Genomic DNA, 19333 nt, shown 5'->3' on the forward strand with positions numbered 1-19333 from the left:
GTCCCGTGTCCCAGCCCCGGGATGAGGGGGCTTTTGGGGGCTGTGCCCCCTACCCCACCCCCTGTGGTGTTTTCCCAGGGGTGCTGGTTGCAGGGGAGTGCCCCCCCCCCCCCCCCCGACTCTCATCTGTCTGTCCATCCCCGTGTCACCCCGGGGATCGACCTGTGTGCCGAGCAGGCACCCCATGCCCCAAAACGGGCGCAACCCCCCCGAGCCACCCCTCAGAGCACCGGGCAGGGGAAGCAGGACCCCGGCGGGGGCGTTCAAAGGAGACAGACGGGAGGCAAGGGCAGACCCTTTATTGGAGTCATGCTGGAGGAGGAGACCCCCAACAGGCGAGCCCCCTTGGACGGGGCAGGGGGGTTACAGGGTCTGGGGGGGGAGAGTCCTGGGGGGGGGGGGGTCCCAGGGTGCCGCCCGTGCGGTGGTTCAGCTGCGTTCCTCCAGGCTGAGGCGGTCGAAGAGGTACTCGCCAAGGCCGCTCGGGGTCCCCTCCGGCCCCCCGGCCAGGCGCCGCAGGTTGGTGATGTGGTCTCCCAGCGCCTTGATGGCCCTCACCTGCTCGTCCAGGTAGTGGGACTCGAGGAAGTCGCAGAGCTGCGGGGAGAGGGGCATCAGCCAGGGCTGGGGGAGCTCCGCAGGGAGGGGACAGAGGTCTGAGGGGTGGGAGAGGCCTCAGGAGGAGCAGGGACCCCCCCGGGACAGCTAGAGATCCCAAGGGAGGCACAGGGATAAGGCCAGCAAGTCCAGGCAGAGACCCTGGAAGGGCAGGGGACCAGGACAAGCACAGGGGCAGACCCAAGGGGCGGGCGTGGGAAGAGGAATGGGGACCTCCCCCCACCCCAGCAGCATCTCGAGAGGCAGACCCTGCAGGGAGGGAGAGGGCAACTCACGTGGGGGTCCCCCTTCTCAGCAGCCAGGCGGTGCAGGTCCAGCAGCGCCTGGTTCACCGACTTCTCCAGCTGCAGCGCCGCCTCCAGCGCCTCCAGCGCCGAGCCCCAAGCATCACGCTCCGGCTTCTGGGGAGGGGGACAGGGACAGTCACACCCCCCCCAGGCACACCGACGCAGCCGTGTCCCCCATTCAGCCCAGGCACCCCCAGGCAGCCCAAGTACCCCAACACAGCCCAGACACCCCCACGCAGCCTGATCCCCCCCACCCCCCCACCCCAAACACAGCCCAGGCATCCCACCTTGACGTCCTGCAGCAGCACGCGGCCGCCGCGGCGGGTCTGGAAGCGCAGCAGCCCCTCGGCGTGTTCTCGCTCGTCGTGCGACTGCGCCAGGAAGAAGCGTCCCAGGCGGGGCAGCGCCACGTCGTCCCGCTCGAAGTAGAATGCCTGCAGGACGGGACGTCAGGGCGGGCACCCCCCCGGGGAGCCCCCCCGACTCGCCCTCTGGGGTCCCCCAGCTCCCACAGGGACCCCCCCCAGACCCCTCCCTGCCACCCACCCCTTATCTCGCCCTCGCAGATGCCACCACCCCACCAAAAATGGTGCTGAGCAGCTCAGGGCAGGATGGCCCCGGGGGTCACGGGGTGCGGGTTGCGGGGGGGGGGGCAGAGGTCCCTTGGCCCCCCGGGACCCTACCATGGAGAGGTAGACGTAGGAGGCGTGGAGCTCCATGTTGGCCATGCGGTTGACGGCGGCCTCGCAGTCGCGGTGGTAGTTCTGGCGGATCTGGGAGTCCATGGCGGGCGGGCGCGGCGGGATGCAGCGACGGGATGGATGGATGGACGGACGGATGGACAGAAGGAAGGACGGACGGACGGCGGGGCAGGAGCAGGCCGGTTCCGTTCAAGCACTGTTGAAGCGAGAACGCGGCTCTGCCCGCACAAAGCACCGCCGGAGGTTTATATCCTGCCACCGGTGGGCGGGGAAAGGGGACCCAAGCGGCCTGCGTCCTCCCCCCCGCTCAGGACCCCAGCATCGGGGACCCCCCCGCCTGACCCCCCCCTCCCTCGCCAGGGACCCAGGCATCTGCTCACCCCCCCCCCGAAAGCCAGGGAAGGGACCTTATCACCCAGCATCCCACCCCCCCCCAAGCATCCAGGCAGGGCGGGGTGGCCTTGGCCCTTGTCCCTGTTTGTCACACAGTCCGAGTCAGCATGACTGGGCAGGAGGGGGGGGCCCGACCCCGTGTGTGTGTGTGTCCCCCCCTTGCAAAAGCGAGGGCTGCCCCGGGGGGGTGCGGGTCAAGGGTACCCCCAATTCTCTCCTAGGCTGGGGGCCACAAGGAGCCTGGCTTGGCTCGGGGGGGGGCGGGGGGGGGGGGGACGGGGGGGGGAGACACCGGACCCGGGGCAGGGGGGGTCAGTAGACCTGGTGGTGGTGTCAGTTCTGGTCCTGACCCGGTTGGCAAGGCTTTAACCGCTCGTTTATTGGAGTTCAATGAACGGGGGTTATGACTTGGGGGGGTGCGGGGGGGGCCAAAGGAGCTGATTCAGCCCCAGAAGCCATAAAAGAGGAACTCAAGCCCCACAGAGGTGCTGAGTCAGGGTTTCCGCTGCTCCAGAAACTGGGGGAGCTCAGGAGAACTTGGGAGGGAGGGGGGGGGGGCTGGGCGCTCCCCCCTTCAGCCTTTACTTCTCGGGGCTCCCCACGGCACGGGGGTCCTGGCTCAGCTGCGGGGGGCTGTAGCTGAGGATAGAGGCCTGCAAGGAGAGAGGGAGGTCAATGGGGGGTGTGGGGGGGGGGCAGCCCCAGACACACACATGCCCCCGCCATGGGGCTAACCCCCGCTCTCACCCAGCCCCCCTGCTGCTGGATCCAGGCGGAGAGGCGCTGCTGCAGGAAGGATACGGCCCAGTCGAAGATGGTCCGGAGGGGGACGTCACCACAAAGTGCCTGTGGGGACCCAAGGCGTCCGGGTGTCGGACCCCCCCTCCACTGCCCACGGCTGCCCAGAGAACCCAGGCATCCAGGGATCTCCCCCCCCGCAAGAGGGTTGGGTGTCATCATCCCTAGACCCCAGTTTCCAAGCCCCCCAACCCCAAACACCCCACTGTCCCTCCTGGAGGGAACCCAAACACCCAACTCCCTCCACACATCCCACTGTCCCTCCTGGGGGGACCCCAAACACCCAATTCTCCCCAAACACCCCACTGTCCCCACACACCCCACTGTCCCTCCTGGGGGGACCCCAAACACCCGACTCTCCCCAAACACCCAGCTCTCCCCAAACACCCCACTGTCCTTCCTGGGGGGTCCCCCTCCACCCAACTCTCCCCAGGGACCCAGGCATCCGGGCCCACCTGCCGGACCACCCGGTAGGTGAAGTAGAAGAAGACAACGACCCGTCCCCAGTTGATGCCGTCCTGGAAAAGCTGCTCGGAGACGTCAGCCAGGGCGGGCAGGGGGGAGCAGCCAGCCATGGCCCCCACCAGCCTGGGGGCATGGAAGCAGCAGTGAGGCCGGGGGTGGGAGTTGGGTTGGGGGCAGCTATGGGGGACCCGGGGGGGGGGGTCCTCACCTGTCCATCTCGGGGTCCTGGCTCAGGCGGTCCCAGACACGGAGGACAGCTGCCTTCAGCGAGGCCACGGCAGTCTCTTCCCCCACCTCACCCCCAAGCTCCTCAGGGGGCACCTGCCTGGGCAGCCCCCCCTCCTGCTCCAGCAGGCAGAGGATAAACCTAGGGAGGGGGGCAGCAGGGTGAGGGCGGGGGGGGGCCCTGCAGCCCCCAGGGTAGGGGAACCCCTTGACTCACCCCCGGAGCAGGGCTCTCCCGATCCGAACGATGCAGGAGATGCTCTCAGAGCCTGGGGGGGGGACACACACAGAGGAGGGAACAGGGAACAGCCACCATCCTCACCCAGCCGCACAGAGACCGCCCCTGCCCCTCCTGGACCCCCCCAAAGCGAAGCAGGTGTCCAGCCCCACCCCCCCCCCCCCCAGCCACACTGGCTAAAGTGAAAGTGAAAGTGGCCCTGCCCTGCCACCCCCCCCATCCCCCTCCTGCCCCCCACCCCATACCTGCTGCCCACAGGGTCTCCAGGAGCCCCCCACCCTCCTGCCCCTCCATCCCGCACCCCCGGGGGACCCACAGGGCTCCCGGACACCTGGGTCCCCCCTGCCGTGGGCGGGGCGAGGCAGGGTGGTGAAGCCACACTCCTTTGGGGCTCCACGAGGGGGTTTCGGGGGGACCGGGGGCAAGGGAGGGTGGGGGGGTGTCACAACAGCCAGATTTTTATGGTGGGGGGGGACTCTGGCAGCCCCAGCCCGACACAAAGCACCACAGGGCTCCATTTCCCCTTTATTTCCAGACATCAAAATACCCGATACAAAACAAGGTACAAAAAAAAAAAAAAAAAAATCTTAGGAAAACAGGGGGGAAGGCAGGGCCCCCCCAGCCAGAGGGAGGGCTCCCCCCATGACATCATCATTTCATGACATTACTCCAAAGAGCACCAAGTGGGGATGGGGAACGTCACTCTGCCCCCGCCTTGGGGCAGCTCCTTAGGGACACTGATTGCAAAAGGGGAACCTCTGAAACCGGGGGAGAAGGGGGGTATGGCCCCCCCACCCTGAGAGCCACCACCAGGGAGGGGGCCTCCACCCCAGGGAGGGGTGTATTGCACCTGGGGGGCCTTTCTCAGGGCAGGGAGCCCCCAATAAATACCCAACCTGCAGCCATGACTGCAACCCTCCCCCCACCCCACCCCCCCCAATAGCCCCATTTTTGGGGGTCACAAAGACCCCTCATCCCCCATATCGGGGGGGTGGGGCTGAGATCACAGGACGATACCTAAAGCACCACAAGTCCTGGGGTCACACCTCTCTGAGGCCAGGGCTGTGTTGGGGGCCACAGCCACCCATCCCTAGGCATCAGGGGGACCCCAGCACTGGGACTGGAGGACAGAGGGGGTGGTGGTGAAGTTGTGTGGTCTCTCCCCCCCCACCCTGAATCTGGCAGGGTCCCAGCCGTGGCCCCCAGGCACATTTGCCCACTGTTGGGGGAAGGTCTGGGGGGGCCACAGCTGCCCTGGGGGAGGGCAGACCCCAAAGTTCAGGGCAAGTCTTAACAAAGTCCTGTTTGTTAAAAAGCCCCCCCGCTCCTGGAAGGCACAGCACCCAAGGGGCTGGAGGGGGGGTCAGCACCATCCCTGCCGGCAGGGGCCAGTCCTGGGGGCTAGGCTGTGGCCTCCGCCAAGTCTATGACATCTTCCAGATGGTGAGCGAGGCCGTGAGGACACCAGCGGCGAAGATGGTGATGGTCTGCCAGGTCGGAGTGCCAAAGTAGGAGAGGAGCCCTTCCTGGGGGAGCAAGGGGGGAAGGAGGGGGCATCAGCCACATGTCAGGGTCCCACACCCCCCCCCAGGCAGAACCAGATTTCTGGGCCCCCTCCCCATGGTGGAAAATGCGTTGGTGTGAAGCAGAACAGGGGCTATGGGGGGGCAGCAACCAGGAGGTGGGGTGAGGGGCAAAGGGGGTTTCACGGGGGGGGCCCATCCTTCTCCCCCAAGTCGAGCAGGACTTGCAGGATGACACAATTAAAACCTTCAGGGTTGAGAGTCTTAGAGAGAGAAAAGCAGCACAGGCCTCCCGTGCTGTGCATGAGGGCCCAAAACGGGGCTCAGCCCACCCCTATGCCCCCCCCCCCCCAGACTCAGTGGGTTCAGGGACTCACCCATCCTCCCTGGGCCTGGATCCAGGCCAGGACATGATCCCGCATGTACTCCATGGTCCAGCCCAGGATGGTCCGGACCAGCTCAGGGACCTTGGTGCAAAGTGCCTGTGGAGACAGGGGGGGTGGGAGTGTCAGAGGGGGCCTGGGGGAGGACACAGGGGGAGGGGCAGGGGGCCCACCTTCAGCACCAGCTTGCAGGCGAAGTAGAAGAGGGCAACAACACGGCCCCAGTTGAAGGTGCCGTCGGCAAACATCTCTGCAGCCACGCGGAAGAAGAGCTCCTTGGGGGCATGGCAACCCACCTGCTCGATCATCCTGGGGGGGGGGCGTTGGCAGGGCCGGTTAGTGCAGAGGGGGTGCACCGGGGACCCCCGTCCCCTCACGGCGCCTTCACCCACCTCTGCAGCTCCGTGTTGCTGTCCAGCTCGTCCCCGATGCGGCGCAGGCACTCGCTCAGGTGCTTCGTGTCAGGGCTGCTGGGCTGCGGCCCCCCCAGCTCCGCCTGGCTCAGGGCCACCGCCTGCGCGTCCCCGCACCGCTCCACGCGGTCCCGGATAAACCTGGGGGGGTGGGCAGGAGAGACCCCCGGAGCTCTGGGTGGCTGCCTGAGGACCCCCCCCCCCCCCAAAACCCCCTGCCAGCCGGAGGGCTCCCCCACGCCCAGTTCTCCCGGCGGGCCGCCCCCCAGGCCCCGAACCCCGCCCGGCCCCCCACTCACCCCCGCAGCAGGATCGCCCCCGTCCGCATGATCTGGTCCGACGAGGCCCCTGCGGAGAGGGGGGCGCTGACCCGGAGGAAGCGGGGACCGGCCCCGGGCGCCCCCCCCCCGGCACGTACAGGCCGCGCACCCCGGCCACCCCCCCCCGCCGCTCCAGCCGGGCCCGGGCCCGGCCCCGGCCCCAGCCCCGCAGCGGTCCCGCCCACCCGGCCCCCCCACTCACCACCGCCCCCCGGGGGCGGGTCGGGCTCACGGCCGCCGGAGCCGCCCCCACCCTCGCCGCTGCCGCCGCCTCCGCCGCCGCCCCGCTGGGCCGCCGCCGCCGCCGCCATCGCCGCCCGCACCACGTGGTTCGGGGGCACCGGCGTCACGTGACAGGAGCCGCGGGAGGAGGGCTGCCGACTGCGCCCCAGTCACGTGAGGGGGGGGGGCAGGGAAAAGCCACGCGACAGCGCCCGCCGCGCGTCTTCACGTGACGGGCCCAAGGATGACGTACCGCAGTCCCCCGCCACCGCCGTTCTTAAACGGGCAGCAGCGTGGGTGGGGCCCGGCCCGGCTCCGCCCTTCGCCCCGCCCCTCAGGACTCCGCTCCGCTCCGCCTCCTCCAGGCCCTTTTATTGACCCGCGTCAACGTGGTGGCCGAGCGTCCCCATGGCAACGCGGCTCCTCCCCCCCCGCACCGCCAATGGGCGCCTCTCCCGCCTCAGGCAGCGTGGCCAATCGGGAAGCAGAGCTCCTCGCCGTCCTCCAATGGGGCGCCTTCCCGCTCGTCCGGGCAGCGAGGCAGGGGCCGGGGGGGCGGCGGGGGCGGCCGGGTCGGCCATGCTTTCTCCCTCCTCCTCCTCCTCCTCCTCGCCCCTTTCCTCCCCCTGGCCCCGTGGCCCTGGGGGGTCCCGGGGTGGCCCGAGTATCCGGCGCAGGGCGACGAGGGGGATGGGCAGCACGGCCACCACCATCAGCCCCAGGGTGAGGGCCAGGGCCCAGGGGGGGTAAGGCCGCCGCCACGACGTTGCCTGCGGGGAGGACGGTCAGGGGGGCCGAGGAGTCCGGGGGGGGGGGGCACGAAGGGGCAGGGGAGGTCGCGGGGTGTGGGGGGGCCGTGGGTCCACGAAGGGGCAGGGGAGGTCATGGGGTGTGGGGGGACTGTGGGTCCATGAAGGGGCAGGGGAGGTAATGGGGTGTGGGGGGGCTATGGGGCCTCGAAGGGGCAGGGGAGGTCATGGGGTGTGGGGGGACTGTGGGTCCATGAAGGGGCAGGGGAGGTCGTGGGGTGTGGGGGGGCCGTGGGTCCATGAAGGGGCAGGGGAGGTCATGGGGTGTGGGGGGGCCATGGGGCCTCGAAGGGGCAGGGGAGGTCATGGGGTATGGGGGGGCTGTGGGTCCATGAAGGGGCAGGGAGGTTGTGGGGTGTGGGGGGGCCGTGGGTCCACAAAGGGGCAGGGGAGGTTGCGGGGTGTGGGGGAGCCATGGGGCCACGAAGAGGCAGGGGAGGTCGCAGGGCATGGGGAGCTGTGGGGCCTCGAAGGGGCAGGGGAGGTCATGGGGTGTGGGGGGTTCATGGGGCCTCAAAGGGGCAGGGGAGGTCGTGGGGTGTGGGGGGTTCATGGGGCCACAAAGGGGCAGGGGAGGTCGTGGGGGACAGGGGGCCCTGGCCATGGGTCAGGATGCTGGCTGGTGAGGGGTCGCAGCTTGGGGTCTCACCGTGGCACGGTCCCAAGCCTGGTAGGTGGGGGGGTGCAGGGCCAGCTGGCCCAGGCTGGCCCCCAGCAAGGCCACCATGGCCCCGGGGCTGCCAAAGCGCCACAGGGGCCCGTAGAGCTGCCACGGCCGGTGGCCCGTCACCTCCCACACAGCAGCCAGGAACCTGGGGGACGGGGTGGGCAGGTCAGGGGGGGTCACGGGGCAGTCTGCGGGGGGGGGGGGGGTGGCTGTGGTCAGGGGCTTCCCCCCCCTCACCTCTCAGCCCCGTAGACCCAGGCCACGGCCACAGCCTCGCAGGCGGCCACAGCCAGCAGCGGCAATGTGGCCACGTAGTCATCGAAGGCGGCCACCAAGTAGCTGCCAGAGCGCTGGGCAAAGGGCAGCCCCAGCACGAAGCCCCCGGTGCAGCACAGCACTGAAGGGGCAGAGCAGCGGTTTGGGGGGGGGGCTCCCTCCCATCCCTGCCTGCCCCCATCCGTTGTCCCCCCGCAGCCATACCAGTGAGCAGAGCACGGCGGCGGCGCAGGACAGGGAAGGCATCAAGCAGAGGTGTGAGGACAGCCTGGACGGTGCCCAACATGGTGCCCAGCCCCAGCCCCAGCAGCGTGAGGAAGAAGAGGGTCGACCAGAGTGGCGCCGCCGGCAGCAGCGTCAGCGTCTCTGTGAAGACGATGAAGGCCAGGCCTGGGCCCTCCACCCCCTGAGGCAAGGAGGGCAGGGGTCAGAACCCTCACCCCAGTTTTGGGATGGAGGATGGTGCAAGGGCAACCCCTCGACCAGTCTGGGGGGTATCACCTAGGGTGTGGGATGGGACAGACTCGGGGGTCCCCTTGCCCTGCCCAGGGGAGCTCCCTGGTCCCAGCTGTGCCACCAGCTGGGGTGGGATGTAGGACAGGTTTGAGGAGGGGGTACAGTTTGGGGGAGCCCAACCCCAGGGGGTGTCCAGCTTGTCACCGGCATCACCTTGTTCATCTCCTCCTCCAGGCGGCAGTCGGTGACACCCAGGGCGTCCCGCAGGGCTGGGGGCAGCCCCCGCAGCCAGGCGCTGTACTGGGGGGCTGGCAGGGCCGTGAGGTTCCCAGGGGGGCGGGCGGTCTCGGGCAGCTCCCCTACCGCCAGCGCTCGCGACACCAGCTCTGCGTTCCTGGGGGGGGGGGCAAGACGAGGGGAGCGCCGGCGTCGCCGCAGGGACACGGGGGTCCCGCGCCGGGTGCAACACCCGGGCGTGGGACCCCCACCTCCGTGCAGGGACCCCAACCACGGGGCACCCCCCCCCCCCACCTGCGGAGGCAGTGCTGCGTGCGGCGGGTGGCGCGGGCACCCAGGACGGCGAAGACGACGAGGGTGGCCAGGAGGGAGGTGAGGGCGTTGAGGCCAGCCACCAGCACGGCGTCGCGGTGGCAGTCGCTGCGGCGCGTGCCGTAGCTGGCGTAGGCGATGACGCTGCCGAAGCCCAGCCCCAGCGCGAAGAAGACCTGCGTGGCCGCCTGCCGCCAGGCCTGGGCTGTCCCCCACGCCGACACCTGTGGGGACAGACGGGGACGCGGTGGGCTCGGGGCGAGCAGGGCCGAGCCGGGTAGGGCTGGGGGTCCCTGGGGCAGGGCCTCACCTTGGGGGTGAACATGATGCGGATGCCCTCGGGGGCCCCCTCGAGCAGCAGCCCCCGGACCAGGAGGCAGAAGAGGACGAGGTAGGGGAAGAGGGTGCTGACGTACAGCACCTGCGGGGGGCAGACCCCGTGACCCACAGGGCCACTGGGACCCCCGAGCCGCTGCAGCCATCGCCACCCCCCGGCTCTGCCTGACCCACCGGGACCCCCAAGGCGCTGGGGCCACCAGAACCCCCGGCTCTGCCTGACCCACGGGGCCATCAGCACCCCAAATCCTCCACCCCTCCGGTGCCATGTGCCCCCCAGCATTGCCTGCCCCCCCCACACCATGCACCCCAGAGACCCCCAGCCAGGCAGCCCCCCCCCCCCGGCACAGGACCCTCCCCAGGCTCCAGCACCACACAGCCCCCTCCATGTGGCCCCCCCCCCCGGCTCCAGCAGCCCCCCAGCAACATCACCCACCTTTCCCGAGGACTTGATGCCCTTGAGCAGGGAGGCCCCCACTAGGGCCCAGGCCCCCAGGAGCCCCCCCACCAGGGCTGGCTGCAGTCCCCCCCCGACCCCCATCTCAGGGGTGACGTCCAGTGTCTCCCGGTACCAGAAGTAGGTGGTGGGCGAGCTCAGGGCGCACTCAGGCTCTGGTGGGGGGGACGCAGCAGGTCATGGCAGGGCTGGGGTGCCCCGAGACCCCCCTCCTGGGGCTCCCTGGGGACCCCCACCTGTGCGATTGGGGCCGGCGCTGGGGCAGCTCTGCCAGGGCAGGGGGTGCTGGAAAGAGCGGGCGAGGTAGAGGAGGCTCCAGGCGATGATGACGTTGTAGTAGAGCGCCACAAACATGCACACCTGCGGGGGGGCACGTCAGCCAGGACCCTGCTGCAGGGGAGTCTCGGCGGTACCCAGGGACCCCCACGCACCCCGCAAGCGTCCCCCGGTGCAGCCTCCCCCACAGTGAGCATCCTGCGGTGCTGCCCTGGGACCCCCCCCAGCAGCACCGTGAGTCCCCCCCCCCACGGCACATCCACCGAGGGTGCCCTGAGAGCCTTGCGGTGCCTGGGGCCCCCCCACCTTGGCCTCCAGAGACCCCCCCCTCGGCCCCCAGCCCCATACCAGGCAGCTGGCCAGCCCAATGCCGGCCAGGCGGGGACTGATGCTCCTCCAGACGCCGACGCTGCCCTGGCGCAGGCACTGCCCGGCCGCCAGCTCCAGGAAGAGCAGGGGGATGCCCAGGAGGAAGAGGAGCAGCAGGTAGAGCAGGAGGAAGGCGCCTGGAAGGGACAGGAGGGTGAGGGGGGGTGATGGGACTCCCAGCACCCCCCCCCCCCAGCAACTCCCAGCACTCACCGCCCCCATTCTGGTGGCAGAGGTAGGGGAAGCGCCAGACGTTGCCCAGGCCCACGGAGAAGCCCAGCTGGGCCAGTATGTACTGGGCTTTACTGGTCCAAGCGGGGCGGGGGGGCACCTCCTCCTCTTGGAGGGGCCCAGCATCCCCCCCCAGCACCGGCTGAGCCTTCTGCATGGCGAGGGGGGGCTGCCGGCGCGCAGACACGTCGCAGTCGCAGTCGCGCCGGCGCCGGGCGCACACGCACACCGGTGACCTGCGGGACCTCGCACACGCGTGGCGCCGCACGCCGGAGCGGCGGCCGCGCGCGCAACGCCCACGCGTGCGAGAGCGGCTGGCGGCCCCCCCCGGGGGTGAGCCCTGAGCGAGCCCCGAAACCCGCTGTGGCTCCTCGTGAGCAGGAACCCGGACCTGGGCCGCTCGCAGCCGCAGGAGGACCCAGGTGCCAGGGCAGCCCCCCAGCCCTGCAGCCCCCCCCTCAGCCCCACTCACCCAGGGTCCAGCGTGCCACGACCGGTTGCATCAGCCGGGACAGGCGGAGACGGGTCGGGCCGCCCAGAGGCGTCGCCCCCGGATCCCGCCACCCCCCGGCCCCAAAACCTGGGGCAGGGGGCTCCCCGGTGCATCATCTTCACCATCCCCATCCCCACCACGACCGCCATCCCCGTCGCCATCTCTGCTCGCGTGACCCCGCCGGGGTACCCCAGGAGATGGCGGGGGGCGGGGGTCACAAGGAGTTGTTAAACCTTCCCGGGGCGGCCGATGGGGGTCCCGTCCCGTGGGTCCCAACCCCGGTGCCGCCCCACGCGGGACGCACCCCCCCCGTGGAGCTTCCGCCACCCCGAGCGTTTCCTGCCCCAACACGGAGCCGAGGACGGGGCCGCCCACGGGAGACGACGACGCAGGTGCCCTGGGGAGGCTGGGGGGGTGGGGGGGCTTCACCCCCCGAAAGAGCTGGATCGGGCCCCCGGGGGGGGTGCTGACCCCGTGCCTTCCCCCCCCGGGTGCAGACATGAACCCCAAAAGCTGCCTCGGCTTTGCCAAGTGCTTCCTCTTCCTCTTCAACCTCTTCTTCTTTGTGAGTGGGGGGGGGGGACGTGACGTGTGGCTCTGGGGGGTGTGGGGGCGCAGGGGGGACATGGGTGCAGGGTGCGACCTGGGGGGGACACGGGGTGCAGGGGGGGGGACATGGGCTGAGGGGACATGGGGGTGCAGGGGGGGGCTTGAGGGTGCAGGAAGGACTTGGGGGTGCAGCAGGGACATGGGGGGACACGGGGCTGGGGGGACACGGGAGTGCAGGGGGGACTTGGGGCTGGGGGGGGCCAGCCATGCTGTTGTGGGGGGCTGGCTGGGGGTCAACGATCTCCTGGGGCCTGTGGGAGCTGCGGAGCTGGGCAGGCCCCAGGGCACCCCAACTAGCTGACCTGGGCCGAGCCCCTCCGCGGCCCCCCCCAGGCCCTGGGCAGCCTCCTCCTCGCCTTCGGCCTCTGGGTCCTCTTCGACCGGCAGAGCTTTGCCGCCGTGCTGGGTAAGGGACCCCTGAGCCATGGGGCAAGCCAAACCGTGGGGCATTCCCAAGCCGTGGGGTGCCCTGACCCCCCGGACCCCCCCCAGGGTCACCGCTGTACAGCCTGCGGGTCTGGTCCTACGTCTTCTCGGGGGTCGGCATCGTGACGATGCTGCTGGGCTTCCTGGGATGCCTGGGTGCCCTCAAGGAGATCAAGGCCATGCTGCTGCTGGTGAGTGGGGGGGGCTGGGGAGGCCAGGGGACCAAGAATTGGGGGCCCGGCTGGAGGGGGGGGGGGTGTTGTGCTGCAATTTCCTGGGGCAGCCGCAGGGCCACGTGGTCTCACCACATCCTGCGCTTGTGGGGCAGCAGGGGGGAGCGGGGGGACAGCGCTGGCCCCCCTGTGCCTCCCTGGTGCCATGGGGGTCCAGCTGACCCTGACCTCCCCCCCCCCTTCCAGTACTTTGGGATCCTGCTGCTGCTCTTTGCTGCCCAGATCACGGTGGCGGTCATCGTCTACACGCAGCGTGTCACCGTGAGTGCGGCACTGCCGGGGGGTGCTGGCGGTGGGGGGGGGTCATGGGGGAACACTGGGGCCATGGGGCAGAGCCGTGGGGTGATGCTGCAGCCGCTGAGCGCTGCGCTCACCCCTCCTGCAGCTGGCCACCAAGGTGGCCACCTACGTGCAGGAGCTGATCCGGGGGTACCCAGCCCAGGGACCACCCGGGGACCCCCATGAGAGCTGGGATGCCGTCCAGCAGCAGGTGAGACCTCGCAGGGCCCGGGGGGGCCCCTCAGCCTCACGGCCGCCCCACTGACAACCTGCCCCCAGCTTGCTTGCTGCGGCTGGAACGGACCCCAGGACTGGGACCGCCGCGACGACCCCCCCGGGGATGGGGACGGGGTCATCGCCTGCTCCTGCCTTGAGGCGCTGGCACCCAACGGCACGCACGGCTCCCCCCCAGCACTGCCCCATGGCTTCTGCTCCATGGCTGCCTCCCAGGACATCTTCCCCATGGTAAGGCACAGCAGGTGCAGCACGGAGGGCTCAGGGGGGTCCTGGAGCTCTGGGGGAGTGCAGAGCAACAGGGGGGGTTGTGGCCTGGGGGCTCCAAGCAGCGCCCCCGGTTGTCACCCCGCTCCCGGCAGGGCTGCGCTGAGGGCGTCAAGGGCTGGCTGGCCGAAAACCTGGTCACCGTCGTGGGGATCTGCCTGGGCATCGGCCTGCTGGAGGTAGGGGGTCTGCCGCCGGGCTGGGGGGCTGAGCCGGGGGGGCAGCCCGGGGGCTGCGGGGCCACGGGGCAGGTTGGGGTGGTGGGGTAGTTCATGGGGCTATGGGGCAGTCTGAAGGGCTGGGGGGCAGCAGGGCCGGGCCGGGAGTCAGTCGGGTGGCCAGAGTGTGGTTTGGGGGCGGCGGGGCTGGGCTGAGGGGGCAGCTTGGGGGGGCCACGGGGTGGTTTGGGGGCAGTGGGGCAGCCGGGGGTGGGGGGGCTGCGGGGCAGCCGCAGAACAGCGTCTTACCCTGTCCCCCAGCTCTGCCTGCTGATGCTGTCGATGTTCCTGGTCAGGAACCTGGACCCCGACTACGAGAAACTGCTGCGGGGGTTCTGAGGGGGGGGCCGGGCCGGAGCGGGCACCGCGGGGGTCCCCAATCTCTGTTCTCCCTTGGCTCTGGGTCAATAAAGCCAGCTGGAAGCAGCACGACGGGGACGGGGACGGGGACGGGGACGGGGACGGGGACGGGGACGGGGACGGGGGGAGGTAGGACCCAGCGTCGCCCGCCTCTCCCGCCCACATGGAGCAGCACCGGCGGGAACGGCTGGCCCCCAGCCCCGCCCCTTTCCCCGCCCCTCTCCCGGGGCGGGCACGGCTCGCGCCCAGCTCCGCCCCTTTTTTTCCCGCCTCTCGCCCTGGGCGGGCACGGCTCGCGCCGCCACCAGTAGCCCCGTGAGGAGATCGTTATCTGCCGGTGCTCCCCGCCGTCTCCCGGTGCCCCCCGCCGTCTCCCGGTGCCCCCCGCCGCCCCCCCCCATCCCCCGGTGCCCCCCGCCGCCCCCCCCCATCCCCCGGTGCCCCCCGCCGCCCCCCCCCATCCCCCGGTGCCCCCCGCCGTCCCCCGGTGCCTTCCTCGGCCCCACTCGGCCCGGCCTGGTCCCAGGTACCACCCACGGCCTCTTCTCCCCTCAGGGCAGCGGCGCCCCTTGCCCACAGGACCCCCACCCCCCCCCCGGCCGTGCCCCAGGGCAGAGGGGACCTCTGAGCACCCCCTCCACCCCCACCCCGACCCCCATCTCTGGCGTCATGGCTGAGGAGGGGCCCCCAGCCCCCTCGCCCCGCACCCCAGGCACCGCCGCCCCCCCCGAGGAGCCCGCTGTGGAGGCAGAGACCCTGCAGGACCCGTCGCAAAGTGGGTACCGGCCGGCAGCCCACCTGCTCCCGCTGGCCAGCGACGTGAGGGGCCGGGGGTTTCGAGGGCACAGGTCCCTCCATAACCTCTCCCGTTCCCCCCCCCACAGCAGCCCAGGACAGCGCAGCCACACGCCAGGGCAGGAGCTGCTGCTCAGAGGAGTTCATCCTCAGCTACACCTTCATGGTCTGCGACCCTGAGCAGACAGGTAGCGAGGGGCTAGGGCTGGTGCAGGGGGGGCCGCAGCCCCAGATATGGCTTCAAGGTGCTTTCGAAGGCTCGACCTGCGGTTAACACAGCTCCACCAGGGACGGGGCTGCCGGAAAATCCCTCCCGCCCACAGCCTGCCCCCACCTGGGGAGGGCAGAAGGCCTTTCGGGGACCCAAAGTTGCCTCCACGCCAAACCCCCCCTGGCCCTTTCCCAGTCCCACCCTGGCTGCTGCTCCCGGGGAGTGCACATGGAGCTGGTCACCAGCCACGGGTGAGGGAGGGGGTGGCCCCACAGCCCGACACCCCCCCCTGTGCCGCAGGGACGGTGCTGGCGTGGCGGGTGGTTGAGTACCTGCAGGCGGTGACAGGGCAGAGCAGTGAGGAGGGCCCGCTGCGGGCACTGCACCGCATGCTGGACCCCGAGGCGGCTGGCGCGGCACTGGACTTGCCCACCTTCCGTGCCATCATGAGGGAGTGGATCGCGTCGTGCCAGCAGGAAGGGTCAGTGCCGGGGGACCGGGGCCAGAAGGCGGTTCCTCGTGTACCGGCCGGCACAACCGACAGTTCCCATCTCTCCAGGGGCCCACGGTTCGCCGAGGAGCGGGACGTGGCGGCAGGCGACCTCGGCCTAGTGCTGGCGGGTGGGTGTCGGCGCAGGAAGGGGCCAAGGGGAGGGAGGGGGGGAATCGGTGCCCGGTGGGGCGGCATCGCCAGAGCCACAGTGGGGACGCTGGCGTCCACCTCACCTCGGCGAGTGCGGTCTCGCCCCCCTCCGCCCCGACAGGGCGCCTCAGCCGCAGCAAGACCAGCAGCTGTCTCCTCCTTCCTTCCTGCTGGGGAGAGCAGCCAGGTCGGCACACAGCCTGTGCCAATGATGGTGTTTGCGGAGGCACGTGGGTGCTGGCTCGCAGGCACAGCATCAGCAGGAGCCAATTTTTTTTGAAACCTGGGGACGTTGTTTTGGTGCTGCTGGCCCTGGCTCCCTCCTGACAGCAAAGGGGTGGATGAACAGACAGATGCTGACAGCATCAGGAAAAAAGCCCGCCGTCCCCCGGCAGCACCGCTGCCCACTCGGGCAGCGCTGCTGGCAGGAGCGTGGTGCAGCCCCAAAAATTCCCTTGTGCCTGTCCTGCAGCGGGGGGAGGAGACACAGCCCAGGCAGCCGCACAGCTCGAGGGCGATGGCGGCAACACAGACATCATGAGCCCGTAAGTGCTGCCTCACCGGGGACCTGTTGCTGGCCCCAGCCACACTCTGCACCGGGGCCCCCAGCCTCAGCGTATCCCCAAACCAGCGGCACATCCCACCCTCGCAGCACCGAAGCCACTGGCCTGCGCCGCCACGCCAAGCAGCTGGCCGCCCAGAACACCAAATTGCAGCAGGACGTCAAGCTGGCCGAGGAGCTCAACATCCACCTGGCTGAGGAGACGACGCAACTGAAGGCTCAGCTGCGATGGTGCGGCGTCGGCGCAAGGCAGGGCTGGGGGCTTCCCCACACCATCCCTGCGCCCAGGGGTGTGGGGGCAGGTGGTGGGTGCTGGGGTGGCTGGCCACCCCCTTGCCAGTGGATGCTCACCCCCGGGGAGGGGGATGGTCCGGGCTGCTGGGCTCCGGGACCGCACCGAAGCGCCGGTGTCTGGCTGTCCCCGGTAGCAGCCAGCAGGCGCTGGAGCAGGCCAGAGCTACTGCCAAGGAGCTGGAGGACCTGAAGGCCATGACAAGGGGGCTGGAGGAGGAGAACAGCGAGCTCCGCTGGCAGGCACGCCAGCTGGTGAGAGGCCCGGCCTCCTCACTCCCCGTGAGCCCCCGACTGCCACCGAGCTGCCAAGCCGGCATGCGGGGAACCAGCTCAGACCCCAACGTCTTCCCTCCCCAGGAAAGGGAGCAAAGGTGCCTGAGCTTGCAGGCCAACAGCCTCCAGGAGGAGGTGAGGACGCCACCGGGGGCCATGGGGAAGGGGGCTTGCCCCGGCAGTGCCGGGGTTGTGGTGAACGCCAGCCCCTTTTGCCCCAAGCAGAACCAGCAGCTGGTTGCCGAAGGCTGTGAGCTGAGGCAGCAGATCCAGGCGCTGTCAGCCAACGTGGCCGACCTGGAGGTAAGCGGCGTCGGCGTCCACACCGCCTGGCCGATGCCAAGCGCTTCGTTAAGCGCTAACAAGGCGGGTGTCTGTCCCCCAGCCCCACCATCTCTGCCACTGTGCCATGGCACAGCCGCCCGCACGCACCCTGGCTAATGCGGCCTCTTTCCTCTGCCAGGTCCAGGTCACCTGCTGCATAGTGCTCCTCGCCTCCCAGGGTGTGGCCCTTGCCCAGGTAAGCACCACCCGGGGATGCACACAGCTCTGGCCACCACCGCGTCAGCCCTCAGGACACCCCGCAGTCCCCTCCCGCGGCCGGAGACCCCCCCCCAGACCCTGCGCCCCCTCACCGCCACCCTTGTTCCGCAGGTGGGGTTGCGGGTAGAGGAGCTGGCGGTGGTGCTGGAGGAGCACGACAGGGTGGTGCAGGTACGGCATACCTAACCCCGTCATGTTCCCTGGCCGGGGGGCTGCAGCCCCCCAACCCCTCCTGGCCACAGGGAGCCCTGCGCCAGGCAGACCCCCAAGGCGGCCGCAGCCCCCTGCCACAGCGGGAGAGCCTGTGGCCCCTCCGGCCACGGTGCAGGGTGCAGGTGCTGACCAAACAGCCCGTCCCGGGGGGCTGCGGGGAAGACCCAGCGCCCAGCAGCCCCACTGGCGACCCGTGGCAGTGCCGGGTCCCACCAGTCCTGCCCCGGGGGATGGCAGAGCAGCGCAGAAAGTGCCTGAACACCCCGCAGCGTCCGAAAACCTCTTCTCCCCCAGGAGCTGCATCTGGAGATGATGCGGGTCTGCAACCAGCTGGGCCGGATGCAGGTTCCCTGGGCCATGTACGTCGTTGTCGGGAGGGACGCGTGGGTGGGACAGCACTGGCGCGCAAGCTCAGCTCCGGCTCCTCGGTGATAGGGAGCGCCAGCTGTGTTGCACAGCATCCTGCTGGCTGGCTGGCAGCCCGGCTCCGAAAGCCTTAAGTGGGGGCAAAAAAGGGGCAAATGGTGAAAACTGGGACTGGCAGAAGGGTGAAGGGGGGGAGGTCCACCTCTGCCTGCAGCACCAGCCCCTGGCGTGAGACAGCGAGGCATCTGAGGGACCCCCGCTGCAAGGCTGCCGGCAGCATGCCGCGGCAAGCCGCGGCAGGAGGTGCTCAGGGGCACCTGGAGCCGGGACGCCGCAGCCTCTGCCCGACAACTGCCTGGCAGATCCCGCTCTGCCGGCCCGGCTCTGCTGCCGCACCATTCCATCGCCGCGGGACAGGGGGCACGTGGCAGCCAGCGCCGCGGCCGTGCGCCTCCACGGTGCGGCATGCGTTTCTCCCACTGAGGGAGCCGGGGGGGGTTCCCCCAGGGCCACTGGTCGCGGGGGCAGGATGGGGCTCCCGCCCGGCGCAGCCGCCCGGGCACCCCCCGACGGTGCCTCACACCTCCTCTTCCTCACGCAGGCTGCCGTGGTGCCTGCTCGGCGAGGCCGACGTCCCGGCGCAGCCGCTCAGCGCCGAGATCGCGGCAACGTGCCAGGTAAGGGTGGGGGCACGGGGGTCCTGGCGAGGGGCGTCCCAGCCGCTGACCGCCGGCCCACGGCTCTGCCCAGGGGACGGGGGAAGCAGAGGAAGACGTGGGGACGGCGGCACCCGGAGACGTGGCGGGGGATGGTGAGGAGCCAGCGGAGCCGCAGCAGTGCCCAGGCCCCAGCGAGAGGTAAGGCCAGGAGCGGGCAGCGCTGCCACGGCTCGGGCGGCCAGCCTGCGGCTAACGGCCCCTCGCTCTCCCTCCCAGCAGGCTGCCGCGGACGCTGCCGGCCCTGCCGTCGTCACTGGTGCTGCTGCTGCTGGTGCTGCTGCTGGCCCTGCTCTGCCTCCTGCCCCGCCGTGGGCTGGGGCTGCCCAGTGGCATGGTGGCCTGGCCCCAGTTCCAGCTGCGGCACCAGAGACCCCCACCCCTGTGAGATCCCCGCCGCAATAAAGACCCGTTGGTCACCACGGCTTCAGTCCGCTGCGACTTCCCCGGCCCATCCCGGTCTTCCCGGTGCTGCCCACCAGTCCGCCCGAGCCCATCCCAGTCTGCCCAGCCTCTCACCAGCCCGTCCCAGTTCTCTCCCAGGTCCCCCGTGCCTCCTACCAGCACACCCCAGTTCTCCCAGTCC

General features: G+C 70.5%; 6 protein-coding genes across 7 annotated transcripts; 2 read left to right on the plus strand and 4 right to left on the minus strand.

Moving 5' to 3' along the window:
* Positions 1 to 283: 283 nt before the first annotated feature.
* On the minus strand, positions 284 to 1868 carry LOC142026313 (ferritin, higher subunit-like). Its single transcript, XM_075019289.1, has 4 exons — positions 1589 to 1868; positions 1193 to 1339; positions 894 to 1019; positions 284 to 597 (listed from the first exon to the last, which is right to left on the minus strand). The coding sequence occupies exons 1-4, from the start codon at positions 1688 to 1690 to the stop codon at positions 430 to 432; spliced, it is 543 nt and encodes a 180-aa protein (XP_074875390.1). The 5' UTR covers positions 1691 to 1868; the 3' UTR covers positions 284 to 429.
* A 490-nt stretch (positions 1869 to 2358) lies between these two features.
* Positions 2359 to 4130, minus strand: LOC142026312 (apoptosis regulator BAX-like). The gene is made up of 6 exons (XM_075019288.1): positions 3971 to 4130; positions 3705 to 3756; positions 3471 to 3629; positions 3253 to 3385; positions 2747 to 2845; positions 2359 to 2652 (listed from the first exon to the last, which is right to left on the minus strand). The coding sequence occupies exons 1-6, from the start codon at positions 4017 to 4019 to the stop codon at positions 2581 to 2583; spliced, it is 564 nt and encodes a 187-aa protein (XP_074875389.1). The 5' UTR covers positions 4020 to 4130; the 3' UTR covers positions 2359 to 2580.
* Positions 4131 to 4238: 108 nt separating this feature from the next.
* Positions 4239 to 6691, minus strand: LOC142026310 (apoptosis regulator BAX-like). 2 transcript variants are annotated; one of them, XM_075019284.1, is made up of 6 exons: positions 6567 to 6691; positions 6344 to 6392; positions 6024 to 6185; positions 5805 to 5940; positions 5626 to 5730; positions 4239 to 5251 (listed from the first exon to the last, which is right to left on the minus strand). In XM_075019284.1, the coding sequence occupies exons 1-6, from the start codon at positions 6673 to 6675 to the stop codon at positions 5150 to 5152; spliced, it is 663 nt and encodes a 220-aa protein (XP_074875385.1). In that variant the 5' UTR covers positions 6676 to 6691; the 3' UTR covers positions 4239 to 5149. The 2 variants fall into 2 exon arrangements, with proteins under 2 accessions (XP_074875385.1, XP_074875387.1); XM_075019286.1 differs by lacking the exon at positions 6344 to 6392 and having other exon boundaries at positions 6567 to 6671.
* A 250-nt stretch (positions 6692 to 6941) lies between these two features.
* On the minus strand, positions 6942 to 11690 carry SLC6A16 (solute carrier family 6 member 16). Its single transcript, XM_075019281.1, has 11 exons — positions 10995 to 11690; positions 10761 to 10918; positions 10373 to 10496; positions 10116 to 10291; positions 9654 to 9764; positions 9326 to 9567; positions 9008 to 9188; positions 8543 to 8744; positions 8300 to 8459; positions 8045 to 8207; positions 6942 to 7356 (listed from the first exon to the last, which is right to left on the minus strand). The coding sequence occupies exons 1-11, from the start codon at positions 11167 to 11169 to the stop codon at positions 6958 to 6960; spliced, it is 2091 nt and encodes a 696-aa protein (XP_074875382.1). The 5' UTR covers positions 11170 to 11690; the 3' UTR covers positions 6942 to 6957.
* CD37 (CD37 molecule) lies at positions 11690 to 14459 on the plus strand. The gene is made up of 9 exons (XM_075019290.1): positions 11690 to 11897; positions 12003 to 12070; positions 12448 to 12520; positions 12607 to 12731; positions 12960 to 13034; positions 13159 to 13263; positions 13332 to 13517; positions 13649 to 13732; positions 14033 to 14459. The coding sequence occupies exons 2-9, from the start codon at positions 12005 to 12007 to the stop codon at positions 14108 to 14110; spliced, it is 792 nt and encodes a 263-aa protein (XP_074875391.1). The 5' UTR covers positions 11690 to 11897; positions 12003 to 12004; the 3' UTR covers positions 14111 to 14459.
* Positions 14460 to 14800: 341 nt separating this feature from the next.
* KASH5 (KASH domain containing 5) lies at positions 14801 to 19251 on the plus strand. Its single transcript, XM_075018996.1, has 13 exons — positions 14801 to 14906; positions 15016 to 15114; positions 15438 to 15618; positions 15697 to 15758; positions 16253 to 16325; positions 16433 to 16573; positions 16771 to 17212; positions 17373 to 17429; positions 17564 to 17623; positions 17960 to 18024; positions 18633 to 18708; positions 18782 to 18888; positions 18967 to 19251. Exons 1-13 carry the CDS (start codon positions 14801 to 14803, stop codon positions 19133 to 19135), a joined length of 1638 nt encoding a protein of 545 aa, XP_074875097.1. The 3' UTR covers positions 19136 to 19251.
* The last annotated feature ends 82 nt before the right edge of the window (positions 19252 to 19333 follow it).

The sequence above is a fragment of the Buteo buteo genome, chromosome 32 (genome assembly GCF_964188355.1).
Source record: "Buteo buteo chromosome 32, bButBut1.hap1.1, whole genome shotgun sequence".
Classification (NCBI taxonomy): Eukaryota; Metazoa; Chordata; class Aves; order Accipitriformes; family Accipitridae; genus Buteo; species Buteo buteo.

Coding starts and splice junctions, on each gene's coding strand:
- LOC142026313 (XM_075019289.1), bottom strand. CDS start 1,690: ATGGACTCCCAGATCCGCCAGAACTACCACCGCGACTGCGAGGCCGCC. Junction 1,020..1,192: donor TGCTGCTGCAGGACGTCAAG/GTGGGATGCCTG, acceptor CCCCCTCCCCAG/AAGCCGGAGCGTGATGCTTG. Junction 598..893: donor CTGAGAAGGGGGACCCCCAC/GTGAGTTGCCCT, acceptor CTCTCCCCGCAG/CTCTGCGACTTCCTCGAGTC.
- LOC142026312 (XM_075019288.1), bottom strand. CDS start 4,019: ATGGAGGGGCAGGAGGGTGGGGGGCTCCTGGAGACCCTGTGGGCAGCA. Junction 3,386..3,470: donor CAGGACCCCGAGATGGACAG/GTGAGGACCCCC, acceptor CCATGCCCCCAG/GCTGGTGGGGGCCATGGCTG. Junction 2,846..3,252: donor CCTACCGGGTGGTCCGGCAG/GTGGGCCCGGAT, acceptor GGGTCCCCACAG/GCACTTTGTGGTGACGTCCC.
- LOC142026310 (XM_075019284.1), bottom strand. CDS start 6,675: ATGGCGGCGGCGGCGGCGGCCCAGCGGGGCGGCGGCGGAGGCGGCGGC. Junction 5,941..6,023: donor AGCAACACGGAGCTGCAGAG/GTGGGTGAAGGC, acceptor CCCCCCCCCCAG/GATGATCGAGCAGGTGGGTT. Junction 5,731..5,804: donor CCTGCAAGCTGGTGCTGAAG/GTGGGCCCCCTG, acceptor CTGTCTCCACAG/GCACTTTGCACCAAGGTCCC.
- SLC6A16 (XM_075019281.1), bottom strand. CDS start 11,169: ATGCAGAAGGCTCAGCCGGTGCTGGGGGGGGATGCTGGGCCCCTCCAA. Junction 10,919..10,994: donor CTGCCACCAGAATGGGGGCG/GTGAGTGCTGGG, acceptor TGTCCCTTCCAG/GCGCCTTCCTCCTGCTCTAC. Junction 8,745..9,007: donor TGGAGGAGGAGATGAACAAG/GTGATGCCGGTG, acceptor TCCTTGCCTCAG/GGGGTGGAGGGCCCAGGCCT.
- CD37 (XM_075019290.1), top strand. CDS start 12,005: ATGAACCCCAAAAGCTGCCTCGGCTTTGCCAAGTGCTTCCTCTTCCTC. Junction 13,035..13,158: donor TCTACACGCAGCGTGTCACC/GTGAGTGCGGCA, acceptor CCCCTCCTGCAG/CTGGCCACCAAGGTGGCCAC. Junction 13,518..13,648: donor CCCAGGACATCTTCCCCATG/GTAAGGCACAGC, acceptor CGCTCCCGGCAG/GGCTGCGCTGAGGGCGTCAA.
- KASH5 (XM_075018996.1), top strand. CDS start 14,801: ATGGCTGAGGAGGGGCCCCCAGCCCCCTCGCCCCGCACCCCAGGCACC. Junction 17,624..17,959: donor AGCACGACAGGGTGGTGCAG/GTACGGCATACC, acceptor CTTCTCCCCCAG/GAGCTGCATCTGGAGATGAT. Junction 18,709..18,781: donor AGATCGCGGCAACGTGCCAG/GTAAGGGTGGGG, acceptor GGCTCTGCCCAG/GGGACGGGGGAAGCAGAGGA.